The 13,913-nt window shown below is 38.6% G+C and overlaps 1 protein-coding gene across 4 annotated transcripts in view; it reads right to left on the reverse strand.

The window, feature by feature from the left end:
- Positions 1-347: 347 nt before the first annotated feature.
- The window catches only part of AGTR1 (angiotensin II receptor type 1), a 55,446-nt gene continuing 41,880 nt past the window's right edge, over positions 348-13,913 (reverse strand). For 3 of the 4 annotated variants that reach the window (XM_070793402.1, XM_070793388.1, XM_019961143.2), the window contains one exon: positions 348-3,024. In XM_070793402.1, coding sequence (XP_070649503.1) covers positions 1,899-2,978 — 1,080 coding nt within the window. In that variant the 5' untranslated portion in view covers positions 2,979-3,024 and the 3' untranslated portion in view covers positions 348-1,898. Of the gene's footprint in view, positions 3,025-6,104; positions 6,228-13,913 lie in introns of all 4 variants that reach the window. The other variant, XM_070793396.1, reaches the window with a different exon arrangement.

Consider the following 13,913-nt stretch of genomic DNA (forward strand, 5'->3'; position numbering starts at 1 on the left):
GGTAATTTTTGAGCAGGAGAACTAAATATGGCTTTTTTTTTTTTTACTGCTTTCTTATATAGTCTATGTTTCTTACAATTATCATGTATGTGAATAGAAAAACCCTATTAAAATTTTTGTGTAAAATAATGTATTATTTTAGTGTTATAAGGAACGAGTTTTTTTTTTGTTGTTGTTGCATGACAAACTTTGGAAAACTCAAAATGGTATATTTATTCCATGTTGTGCAGTAGAAGAAAGTGTGTTCTTTGTATTTTCAATAGCAGCATATTAAATCTAAAACCAACAGTATTAAACTATCAGCTGTATCAAGATTTAAATGGAAATACATTTGAACTTATTCACAGTTGTCCTGTTTTAAAAATAAACCAACATTTATTTTAAGTAATGAAGATTAAATACATTGCAATAACATTATTTAATGTGAATATAACTTTGCCAAATTTTAATAAGATAGCAGTTTAGAGAGATACATGCACAGGTTGAATATACACTTTTTAAAACAGTAAGGAATATTTTATGATATATAATCTTTCACCACAAAATATATATACTTCTCAGATCTGAAATAAAAGTAACATGACTACCTGGGACTGGAATAACACCTTTACAAGTAATATAATTTTTATACATGACTACAGAAACATCATTATACAAATAGGCCACTCAGCTGGCATATTTCGGCAGTGTGAATCTATAAGACACGGGTTGGGTTTCACAACAGCTTCTGGAACCTGACAACTACTGCTTAGCGAGTCTTTGTATGAAATGCGCAGTAGCAGGTACAAGTGGGCCGCAGTTGCTAATAGCTAAATAGGCACGAAAGCTTTGCTGCCCTTTGGAAATTGGGCATGGCAGTCTTAAGCTCTTCTCTCCTGTTGCTCCTCTTGAGGTTTAATATATTCTAAGTACCTCATGGGAAATAGATGGGGAAACATGGAAACAGTGTCAGATTTTATTTTTTTGGGCTCCAAAATCACTGCAGATGGTGACTGCAGCCATGAAATTAAAAGACGCTTACTCCTTGGAAGGAAAGTTATAACCAGCCTAGATAGAATATTCAAAAGCAAAGACATTACTTTGCCAACAAAGGTCCATCTAGTCAAGGCTATGGTTTTTCCTGTGGTCATGTATGGATGTGAGAGTTGGACTGTGAAGAAAGCTGAGCGCCAAAGAATTGATGCTTTTGAACTGTGGTGTTGGAGAAGACTTGAGCATCCCTTGGACTGCAAGGAGATCCAACCAGTCCATTCTAAAGGAGATCAGTCCTGGGTGTTCATTGGAAGGACTGATGCTGAAGCTGAAACTCCAATACTTTGGCCACCTCATGCGAAGAGTTGACTAATTGGAAAAGACCCTGATGCTGAGAGGGATTGGGGGCAGGAGGAGAAGGGGACAACAGAGGATGAGATGGCTGGATGGCATCACCGACTCAAAGCACATGAGTTTGGGTAAACTCCGGGAGTTGGTGATGGACAGGAAGCCTGGCATGCTGCGATTCATGGGGTCGCCAAGAGTTGGACACGACTGAGTGACTGAACTGAACTGAAGTACTTTCATGTGGAAATCAAAAATAACAGAACAAGAGCAGACTAGGGAGAGGACATTTTTCCCAGTAAAATTTTCCAAATCAACACTTTCATCCAGTTTCTGACATCAGTTCTTTGAGTGGGCATCATCTACCTAATGCAAAACATGGAGAATGTGGCTTTGCTTTGTTGAGTTGCAAAGGGAAAGAACTTTTGTTCAGAGCTGTAGACAAGTCAGTTCAGTCCACATAATCTATTTTCTCCTTTAATTCTGAAATGCAGCCCATGCTCATTTGGTAGTGAGGTGTTGTACAAGAATGTTTTTCTTCTCCTTCTTTAAGGTGACTTCACAGACAGGTTTCAAGTGTGTTACTCAACCTCAATGCATGGGGCAGGCTTCTTGGTAGAGGAGTTTCCATTTTCTGAGGGGCGGTAGGAGAGTGTGCTCATTTTTGTCGACAGGTTTGAGTGGGATTTGGCCTTTGGGGGAATGTATTTCAGAAGCTGTAGAAAATATTTTTTAAATTTTTTTCCTAGAAAGCCATAAAAGAGAGGATTCAGGCAATTGTTAAAATAAGCCAAGCAAATAGTGATGGGCATGGCAGTGTCAACAATATCTTCAATTTTACAGTCACGGATGAGGCCCAACTGAATTAACACATCCATAAAAGTGAATATCTGGTGGGGAACCCAGGAAAAGAAAAAGAAAAGCACGATTGCCAAAATTATCTTGAAAATATCATCTTTTCTTGGTTTGTTCTTCTGAATTTCATAAGCCTTCTTGAGGGTCTTCCAAATAAGAGTGTAGCTTGTAAGAATGATCAGAAAAGGAAACAAGAATCCCAATATATTCTTGGTGAGGCCCAGCCCTACCGGGAGGGTAGAATTTTGGGATTCGTAATGGAAAGCGCAAACGGTGATATTGGTATTCTCGATGAAAAATACATTGCGGTGGATTATAGTTGGCAAACTGGCCAAACCTGCCAGCAGCCAAATAATGATGCAGGTGACTTTGGCCACAAGCATTGTGCGCCGGAGGCGGGACTTCATTGGGTGAACAATAGCCAGGTAGCGGTCAATGCTTAGACATGTGAGTAGAAACACGCTGGCATAGAGGTTGAAACTGACACTGGCTGAAGCGATCTTACATAGGTAATTGCCGAAGGGCCAGCGGTATTCCATAGCAGTGTAGACAGCCCACAGTGGCAAAGTCAGTAAAAAGCATAAGTCAGCCAGAGCTAAATTCAAAAGAAAAACACTGGCCACAGTCTTCAGTTTCATGTAAAAGTAAATGACAATCACCACCAAGCTGTTTCCAAATATCCCCACCACAAAGATAATACTGTATAAAGTAGGGATCATGATAAATATGTAATTGTGCCTTCCAGCTTTGGGACAATCATCTTGGATTCTTTTAATACCATCTTCGGCGGAAGAGTTGAGGATCATTTTGATCTCTTGGGTTAGTCAGTCTCAGACACTATGCCAAATGCACCTAGAAAAAATAAAAATGAAAAAGATGAAAAAAAATGAAATTTCTAGTTGTAAACAAATAGTTTTATTTCTTATTCATAAACACAGTACCTCAACTTTAGTTTTAGGAAAAAAAAATCAGATCATATTTTCTGGAGAAAAGCTGTAAGCAGAGAAAAATCTAAGATTGCACATTTAAATTAAGTTTCAGAACACATTGCTTTTCTATGGAATGATAAATATCCCCCAGATTAGTGGAAGTGGGTTCCTAGGTGAATATTCACATAGGTCCTTTGCCTTTTTTTCTAAGAGTAAATCCTAGATTAAAAAACATAATATAAATCTCGGAAAATACTAGTGAATTAAATTAGTTATTCAGAAAGACTTGAGCTTTTCCTTAGGTAAGCAAGGCTAATTGTCTTAAACCTCAGAAATGTGACATAGCTGTACCTTATTCTTTGAACCATTTCTTTCATCTCACAATCTTAGGTATAAAAATTATTAGCATCCTCTCTTAAGTGGTTGGAATTGCTGCCTCTAGGTTACTGAGGAATTGATTTAGGAGGGGATAAAAGGGAAGGCTGAAGGCTTTGGGGAACAGCATTCTTTGTATGGTTTTCCAGGTCATTACATGCAGTCACCACTTATTCTTTTTTTTTTTTAATATAAATTTATTTAATTCGAGGCTAATTACTTTACAATATTGTATTGGTTTTGCTATACATCAACATGAATCCACCATGGGTGTACACGTGTTCCCCATCCTGAACCCCCCTTCCACCTCCCTCCCCATACCATCCCTCTGGGTTATCCCAGTGCACCAGCCCCGAGCATCCTGTATCATTCTTTAACTTCCAACTCCGTGTAGCAAAAGGGCCTGAATCTCCTAACTTTTGTGCCCACAAGCCATTTCTGGAGTTTAATCTCAATTAACCATTTGTTTAATAAAGGATGTAAAATGAATGGATTAGGTCAGGATTACCAATAAAATGTGTTTTGTTGGGGTTCAAGGCAGCAGCAGCAGTTCTTTAGGATTTTAGGAAGAATCAGATGCTCTGAAATGAGCTCCATAAAGACCTCTGCAAATATTTGCTCCAATATTTTATATAATCAACAATCAAGCTTTTCATTGATGTGATTTAGAGAAGCATCATAGTCTGCCCTAGACAAGAGTCTATCTAAAAACCCTTGGAGGGAAGCTGAAGGTGCTGTGATGGTCACATGGCAGGATGGGGCACAGGCATGCTCTGAGGTGAAAGGCAGCCCTAGGCATCGGCTAGGCTGGCCAGGCAGGGGAGGGATGTTGGGAAGGACCCCATTGCTCCACCAGGAGTGGGTCCCTAGATGAGCATGGGTCCCTAGATTTGCTTCCTCTTGTAGCAAAGTGTCCGGGGTAAGAAGAGGAACAGGAATAGGACACTTCTAGTCTGCCCAGGAGAGCTGCATGTAGAGTCTGGGAGAGCTGGCTGAACACATGCACCTAAGGTAGTAGTGAGGTGGTGCTGTGAGAGGATGAGTCTCAGTTAGCCAGATTATAAAACATAACACTGGCAAAAAGAGGTTCTTAAGTGGCCTCTTTGCCTCCCCCAAGGGGGGCAGTTATTCTCCCTACCTGAGGTTTTTGGCTCTACACCCTCTTTATCTTCTCCTTTTGTAGTCAGAGCTGTATGAACTAAATCCCTTTCTTACCTTTTCATTCACAGGGGTCTCAGCATCCACCAACAAGCAAATGTCACATGCTCTGTGGGGCCTTCCTAACTTGCCTGAACAATTGGCTGTTCCATTTTCTTGTGCTCTTTTGGCACTTTGGATGTAGGTTTTGACCTATATATTGTAATGGCATGTTGACTTATCTGTCTTCTCCACTAGTTTGTCAGTGATTTGAGGATAAGGCCTGTTTGGAATCATCTTGTTCACTAGTGTAAACCCTCATACCTTCCAGAAGGCAGATGATAAATAAGAAAACAAGTGGACACATGAATGGGTGAACATTATATAACTTAAAGTTGTAAATGGAGAGTATTGAGACTAATTTCTAGGGGGCTAATGAAATCAATTTACATTCTGCTCCCAAAGAATCTGATAGAAAATGCTCAGTGTCAACCTGAGCCTCACCTTTGATAATAAGCTAAAACCTAAACCCAACACAATTTAAATTGACAAAATAAACCCTTGGCACTTTTAGAAATCTGTAGTTTACAAAACAAAAGAAGATGAAAATAAGGAATAATTTAACAGAAACTAGGGCTAGCTTATGAGGGAGGTTTGATGTATTTATTTTTCACCCAGAAGGATTTCTCTATACTTTCCTGATTTTTCAGTTTTTAAAAAAGTCATAGTTATTAAAATTATGCCAATTTAGAAGTATATATTCATTTAGGTAAACAAGTATTCTCTATTAAAAAGTAAATGCTTTATAAATGGCTAGCAATCATTTACACCTTAATGTGGATTAATTATTTGTTCTTCTTCTAATATCTAGTTGAGATAAGTTGGATTTTGCCTAGGAAAAATTGAAAATGTCAAGGTTTTAGAATCTCAAAGATTAAAAGTGTCCTGGGTTGAACTCCATAACTCTGTAACTGAAAATAGGGAGAGTTAAATATTTGTTTCAATCTGAGCATAAGGGCACTAAAAGGAAGGAATAAATTTGGGTGCCCTGAGTTGGGTGCCCAAGAGCAGGGAGGAAATTATCTTTCTTCTCTTCATCTTACTTTGAGGGCACACAACTCTGGTTGGTTCCATTAATTTTTGTCTAGATGGGGTAGAATTTTATTGAGTAGGCCTGAACTGTAACCATCATTTATAAAAGAATTCCTGTGGAAAATTTTGTATTTGAAAGGACCAATTTATAAACACGGATTTGTAGTCCAATTCTTTCACATTGTGAGGTCAGCCTTTTCATAAGTTTCCATCGATCCATATTGACGAATATAAAAGGTTGCTCTGAACAACTAGAGCAACATCCCTGGAAATTTGAGAGAAGTATCTATTGTTTTAGTGAGTATATTACTTGAGAAACTCTGAGCATAGCACTGAATATACTAATTGGAAGAACATTTTATATAAATGTTTGTGTAAGTAATGACCAAGACTTCCTACCTAGTAAGGAGAGAAGGAGAGGAACTTCAGTGATGAAAACATCAGGAACAAGCACGAGGAAGCAGAAATGCAAAGAGTGCATTCATCAGGCAGTTATCCATTCATCCCATATTCACTCAACACCTATTATGTGTTGGGGTAAGGAATGCAAAGTGAATAAAATTACAGTCCTTCTGCTCCTCCTGATCATTTGAGTCTAGCTGGGGGATTAGGAGTCTTAAAGCCAGAATTGTCTCTAATGTGTTGAATCCTTATACCATTCCATAGGCATGTGAAATATTCTGTATTTATTACTGACCCTGCCTAGTGGTGAGGATTTCCGAGAATGATCAGGGATGCGTCCTAGAGATGGTACGTAGGCTTTGGAGGATGTATGGAAATCAGAGTGGTTAGCACTTAGAGGCAAGCATCTGGCCAGCTAAGGTAGACCAGAGATTTTGTCATCGCTTGAACTTCTCCTTCTTTATGAATGCCTGCAGCTGCATCTATGGGAAACTGTTCCTGTAAATTTATAGATACTACAAGACCTTCTGGGTATGGATGGTGTACGAATGTGTACTGGATGGAAGGGTGACACAGGCCATATGGGTGTGCAAAGAATATTGTTCTCTTAGTCTGCACTATCGTCACTCTTAGGCTTCCCCAGAGAAAGCTGCTCCTGAGAAAGAGAGAAAAATGGAACTCCTATGATTGGAGTCGCCTTCGATTGATAATGAATAAATGGAAAAGACTAGGCTGCTTCTCTTTGAAGCTTGAAAGGATGCTATTTTGGTGAGCAGCTGAAGGAGGAAAAGATGTGATCTCCAAACTTTTGAGTCCCAGAAAGCAGCTTTTTTTTTTTTGTTTGTTTTGTTCTGCTGCTTCTCCCAGTAGGGTTACAGGATATTGAGTGAAAACAATATCGCTTTATTGTGACAGAGTGATATTGGGGCCACCTCTCTCTATTTCTGGGTCTTGCTGTAGCTTTTACTCAGGCTCTGTGGTTTACACGAACTCCACAACATCATTTCCTCTTGGGGGAAAGAAGATGGAATTCAGAGTCAAAATGCTTATAAATGAATCTTCCTTTACCACTTACAGATAAGTGTAGCTCTGAATAAGTCATCACATTTCTCTGAATGTAAGTCTCAGTTTCCTCATCTATAAGAAATGGGAGCAATGCCTCTTATTGCACTAAATTGTTGTTGTAATTAAATGAGATAACTTAAAAGTACTGAGTCTATCTCTGAGTCTTACTCTCAAGCAGTAAGTATTTAATAAGTATGTTTTATGTGGATCTTACTATTATTATTTTGAATGCAAAGAAAGGGCTGATTCAGCCATGAGACAAAAAAGCATGAGAAATTAAAAAAAAAAAAAAGTTTATCACCGGTAAGCTCTTTTTCCTGCCATTAAAAGGTTAAAACACCAAGCTGTTGTTCTTTCAAAGTATGAGTAAAAAATAATCTTAAGCAGCTGAATACATTTTCCATGAGTCAGGTGGGAACTCTCAGTCTGCTGCAAACACAAGGTTGGCTCATGGTGACCACACCACATTTATCTACTGGTTGTTTAGTAGGAATTACCTTGCAGTCTTTGACAGCTTCCCTGGTTCTTAAAAACAAACCTAAGAAAGATTTTCTTTTTATCTTTTTTTAAATTCTAAGAATATTTCCCCAAGACTTTCGTTTAGAATATTTTTTGACTTTTCAAGAACAGTTTTGTATTTTTTTCTTAATTTTTATTGGAATATAGTTCCTTCACAATATTTTGTTAGTTTCTACTGTAAAGCAAAGTGAATCAGCTTTACATATACATGTATCCTCTCTTTTATGGATTTTCTTCCCATTTAGGTAACCACAGAGCACTGAGTTCCCTATATGGTAGGTTCTCATTAGTTATCTATTTTCTACATAGTATCAATAATGTATATATGTCAATGCCAGTCTCCCAATTCTTCCCACCTCACCCTTCCCCTTGGTATCCATACATCTGTTCTTTATGTCTGTGTCTCTACTTCTGCTTTGCAAATAAGGCCATCATACCATTTTTCTAGATTCCACATACATGACTTAATATATGGTATTCACTTTTCTCTTTCTGACTTACTTTACTCTGTATGACAGTCTCTGCTGCTGCTGCTGCTAAGTCATGTCAGTCGTGTCCGACTCTGTGCGACCCCATAGACTGCAGCCCACCAGGCTGCTCTGTCCCTGGGATTCTCTAGGCAAGAACACTGGTCCACCACATTTCTAAAAATTGATTAGAATATTAATACCTCCTTAAGCTTTTATTCAAGCCCAAACCAATCTAATTAATTTGTCCATTAGAAGCTCCTTTATAAATGAGTTTGCAATCTGAAGAAAAAAAAATACTCTGAAGTTTCCTATGATAATAAAGACAGAACTAAAAGACCAAGTAATTATATTTTGGGATAATCTATCAAAGTATCTTTCTTAAATATCAGAAAGAGTAGGTCAGTGTCTGTAAGTTTCTTGTCATGATGGAGAGCTCAATAAACCATCCTGTTCAAAAGGCATTCTCTTTATTGATCCTATCTTATAATTCAGACATTAGAAAGCAACTGATTTTGCTCCTGTGTGTTTTTCCCCCAGTAATGAGAGAGGCATTCTACAGGGAACAACTCTTAAGTCAGTATCTGTTTGTGAATTAATTGAATCATAGAAGCTGGCACTAAAATTTTTAGAGTTTCTACTTGTTCCTTTTTCAAATCCACTTGTTCTTATATCTTAACCTTCTGTTCTTATTTTATGGGGTCTATTTCTATCCTTACCTCCTTAAACATTTTGAACATCTGTATGTTAAGAGCCCCTATTCAATTGCTTTACTGTTTGTAGTTCTTCAGATGTAAATTCTATTTGTTTCATCTACAGACATGAAGGCATTTGCCTTCATTTTAGGTTTTGTAGTCTTTGACTGTGAGTCCATCTCTAGTGAAAATTAGCTTCTGTAGGAGGTCTGAGTGTCTGGATGGTGGTGGTGGGTGAAATTTCTGCTTGGACATACAACTCTCAGGTGATCTGGAAAAGTTTTTAGAGCTGGTTCTCAGCCTGGTTTTCTACCCCTTACTTTGCAGTTATTGCATAATAGGCCCTCTGTGCTGTGTTTAGTCACTCAGTCATGTCGTGTCTGACTCTGCAACATCACAGTCTGCAGCCCATCAGGATCCTCTGTCCGTGGGGATTCTCCAGGCAAGAATACTGGAGTGGGCTGCCATTCCTTCCTCCAGGGGATCTCCCCAACCCAGGGATCGAATCCAGGTCTCTTCTTTACCATCTGAGTCACCCCAAAGTACTGGAGTGGGTAGCCTATCCCTTCTCCAGGGAATCTTTCTGACCCAGGAACCTGGGGTTTCCTGCACTGCACACAGGTTCTTTACCAACTCAGCTACCAGGGAAGCCATTAGGCCCTCTACCCATTCTCAAATTTTTACTGGTCTACAGAAGTTATTTTAGTCTTAGATCATAATGGGCAGTAGTTTTCCAGTTCCTGGCTTTAACCAGGAAATCCAGTTTCAGTTGCCTTCAGTACATGAGTCTAATGGTCTTTACTTCCATTCTGGTAAAGTCATTAGAACTTTATCTCAACTGTGTATCTGGTGTTGGTTTGTCCCTGGCCCATGTGGTCTTAATTCTTCTTCGGTGCTCTAACGTGATATTTACTGTAGAGAAAAAAGGTTAATATCCATGATTGCTTAATCCATTGTCCTCATCTTGACTGGAAGTTGCTCTACACATTATTTGGTGATAATAGTTAAGTTGCTTGGATCCAATAAGCTTTAGACTATAGTCTTGTCCTTCTTCTTGCTCCACCCTCTCCATTGTGCCCTTTGATGAAGCATCCAAGTCTTTCTGGATGACACTCTCATTTATGCTGGGAATCCTCGAAGCCATGTAGAAGAAAGCATGGCAGAAAGTCTATATTATAAGGCACGTGACCTACTCTCAAGTCAGATACACAGGAGAATGCCATGCTTTTGTTTGATAATCCAAGCCTAACTCCTTCTCTGTTACTTTCCCTGGAGATGATTTCATTTGCCTCTGCAATTCCCAGATGAATCTTTCTCTTAATACAAAAATACGTAATAAAAGTATTAATGCCATATTAATTAAATACTTAAGATTCAATATTCTCAAACTTAATGCATACAAGTGTGGTATGTCTAAGTGGTTAAGTAGTGGTTTCTGACCCTCTTACTAAATCAATATCATCCACCATGGCCTCCCTCAGAGGAAATGAAAGCAGTGCAAACTACTTTCTTATTTCTGTTCATACCAAGTGTAAACAACTCTGGTGACAGTGGTTAAATGTTCTGTCATTCTCAACCAGTCCTACCCTTTGCTTTGTCCAAAATAGTGCAAGAAGCTAAAGAACTCAGCTATGAAGGAAATTCAGAAGTTCTTTCCAAGTTAGGGAATAAATTTCAAGGAAAGTATAATGTTAATACTAAATTTTTGCTTCTTGGAAATTATTCAATACTTTAATATCTAATAATGTAACACTTGCTTTATTGACTATGCCAAAGCCTTTGACTGTGGATCACAATAAACTGTGGAAAATTCTGCAAGAGATGGGAATACCAGACCACCTGACCTGCCTCTTGAGAAATCTGTATGCAGGTCAGGAAGCAACAGTTAGAACTGGATATGGAACAACATACTGCTTCCAAATAGGATAAGGAGTACATCAAGGCTGTATATTGTCACCCTGCTTATTCAACTTATATGCAGAGTACATCATGAGAAACACTGGGCTGGAAGAAGCACAAGCTAGAATCAAGATTGCCGGGAGAAATATCAATAACCTCAGATATGCAGATGACACCACCCTTATGGCAGAAAGTGAAGAGGAACTAAAAAGCCTTTTGATGAAAGTGAAAGAAGAGAGTGAAAAAGTTGGCTTAAAGCTCAGCATTCAGAAAACGAAGATCATGGCATCCGGTCCCATCACTTCATGGGAAATAGATGGAGAAACAGTGGAAACAGTGTCAGACTTTATTTTCTGGGGCTCCAAAATCACTGCAGATGGTGACTGCAGCCATGAAATTAAAAGACACTTACTTCTTGGAAGGAAAGTTATGACCAACCTAGATAGCATATTGAAAAGCAGAGACATTATTTTGCCAACAAAGGTCCATCTAGTCAAGGCTATGGTTTTTCCAGTGGTCATGTATGGATGTGAGAGATGCACTGTGAAGAAGGCTGAGCACGGAAGAATTGATGCTTTTGAAGTGTGGTGTTGGAGAAGACTCTTGAGAGTCCCTTGGACTGCAAGGACATCCAACCAGTCCATTCTGAAGGAGATCAGCCCTGGGATTTCTTTGGAAGGACTGATGCTAAAGCTGAAACTCCAGTACTTTGGCCACCTCATGTGAAGAGTTGACTCATTGGAAAAGACTCTGATGCTGGGAGGGATTGGGGGGCAGGAGGAGAAGGGGACGACAGAGGATGAGATGGCTGGATGGCATCACTGACTCGATGGACGTGAGTCTGGGTGAACTCCGGGAGTTGGTGATGGACAGGGAGGCCTGGCGTGCTGCGATTCATGGGGTCGTAAAGAGTCGGACATGACTGAGTGACTGAACTGAACTGAACTGAATCTACAATTAAATTTCTCTCCACCTGAGAAGCTCCTGTTTATCAGGAGCTTAAATAAGTTGGTTGTGATGAATACCCCAATTCCCCAAACAACTCTCTTCATTCCTATGGTATTTCCTCCCACTCTTGTCTGTCCTAAACTCTTGGGTATTTCTGTTGTATGAGTTGTTGTTGTTGTTCTTTAATTTCAAAAAGAAAATATAAGGATGAAAGATATGTGATTAAGTCTAATCAGGTGCTTAAAAATCTTCCTTTAACATGTTGGTGTTAATGAAAAATATTCTTCTTATGTTAAATATAGAAGGTCATGGAAGATTTTCTAGTGAATATAGAAGGAGACTCCAGAAACTAGGAGAAAAGGAAAATGACATCTAATTTGGAAAAAATCTTGTACATAAATGAACCCCTGTCCTTTAATACTCCCAAATTCCTCACACTTGTGGACTCACAGAATTTCACCCAGGGAATCATAATCACATAATCATAATCACATTTCAGAAGATCAGTATCTCAGGAGGCAACATCATTTTAATGCTATGGGTTTTGGAGACTGTTTACAGGCCTCTTTTTCAACAGATGAAAGAGGCAGTTCCTAGGTGGGCATCTCAGTCAGCAACAGCTGCTTTATCCAACTTTGTGAACAAAACCCCAGATTTCATATGGGAAGCCATTCCACATTTGCATCTTTGAGACTTTAAATCAGGAGCAGAAACTGTTTACTTCATTTCAAATTCCACTTTAAGGGGTATGAGGAAAGTTATTGGGAAGGAAAGGATGCACTAATTAATTTATACCCCTAAGAAATGATGATAATATTATAGAATTTCCATGTATTATGAGTTTTATGCTAGAGATTATTGGCCACATGACAATTCATTGCAGATTAAAGTTTTTAATGTTATATAAATCACATAGCCATAAATTTTAATGAAGCTAGGAGGATTAAATATTCAGTATATTGTACATGTTCCCCCAAAGTGCCCAATTTCCTGATTGCAGCAGGAATATTCTTTGAATAATAGTCTACAAATTGGTCCTGCACAATGTGTAAGGAAGCCTGGGTTCTAAGTTTGGCTTTTCAGATCATTGGCTAGGTGACCCTGAATGAGTCACTTAGCTTCTCCAGACCTCTCTATTGTCATGCTTCAAAAAACCTTTTGAAACACTGAAATTTCATAATCTTTCTTCTGATAGGTATGCATCTTTTGAAGACAAAGGCAATAATGGCTTGACAAGTAGAAATTACCTGATAAATCATAAAATTAGCCAACTATTTATCTGTTGATATAGGTATTATTAGTGTCATAATGGTTTAATAACATTGTATAACTAAATCTAAGAACTCTTTTTTTTATTAAAAATGAAATGAAAAGAATTTTGCCTTTTATTGAAGATAAATAAGCTGTACTTAAGATCACTAAGTAGAGTTAAGCTGACTCACTGGAAAAGACCCTGATGTTGGGAAAGATTGAGGACAGGAGGAGAAGGGGGTGACAGAGGATGAGATGGTTGGATGGCATCACTGACTCAATGGACATCAGTTTGAGCAAACTCCAGGAGATAGTGAAGGACAAGGAAGCCTGGCGTATTTCAGTCTTGAATTTGCAAACAGCTGGACATGACAGAGTGACTAAATAACATAAGTTCATTATGTTATAGTGATAGTAGGTTTTTCTTCCGATTTTTTTTTTTTTAGATTAATTATCTATCCAAAGAAATGTTTCCTCAGCAGAGCATTTGGATATCTGGTTGTGACTCTAGGTTGATGAAGTCAAGATTATAGGTTTGGACATGATCTAGACAGAGGATGAGATGGTTGGAAAGCATCACTGATTCAATGGACATAAACTTGGGCAAACACTGGAGATGGTGAGGGACAGGAAGGCCTGGCATACTCCAGTCCATGGGGTCTCAAAGAGTCAGACACGACTTAGCCACTGAACAACAACAACATGATCTTGACTAGCTATTTTTACTCCATTTATGATCAAAGACTGTGAACCTCTCATGCACCCCTGTGTTATTCACTGGCAGTTCCAGTTGCCAGGGGAAAGACAGATTGGTTCGTGGTTGCAAGACAAAATTAAAAGCATACTTTGCTGTTAGGGAGTCAAGATAACATCAATATGAAAAAAGTGGCACCATGTGTTATTATTAAAATAAGTTATTTGAAATGAACCTACTCTCAAATTCTTTGTGAGAAAAATACAAC

This window comes from Bos indicus, chromosome 1 (genome assembly GCF_029378745.1).
Source record: "Bos indicus isolate NIAB-ARS_2022 breed Sahiwal x Tharparkar chromosome 1, NIAB-ARS_B.indTharparkar_mat_pri_1.0, whole genome shotgun sequence".
NCBI lineage: Eukaryota > Metazoa > Chordata > Mammalia > Artiodactyla > Bovidae > Bos > Bos indicus.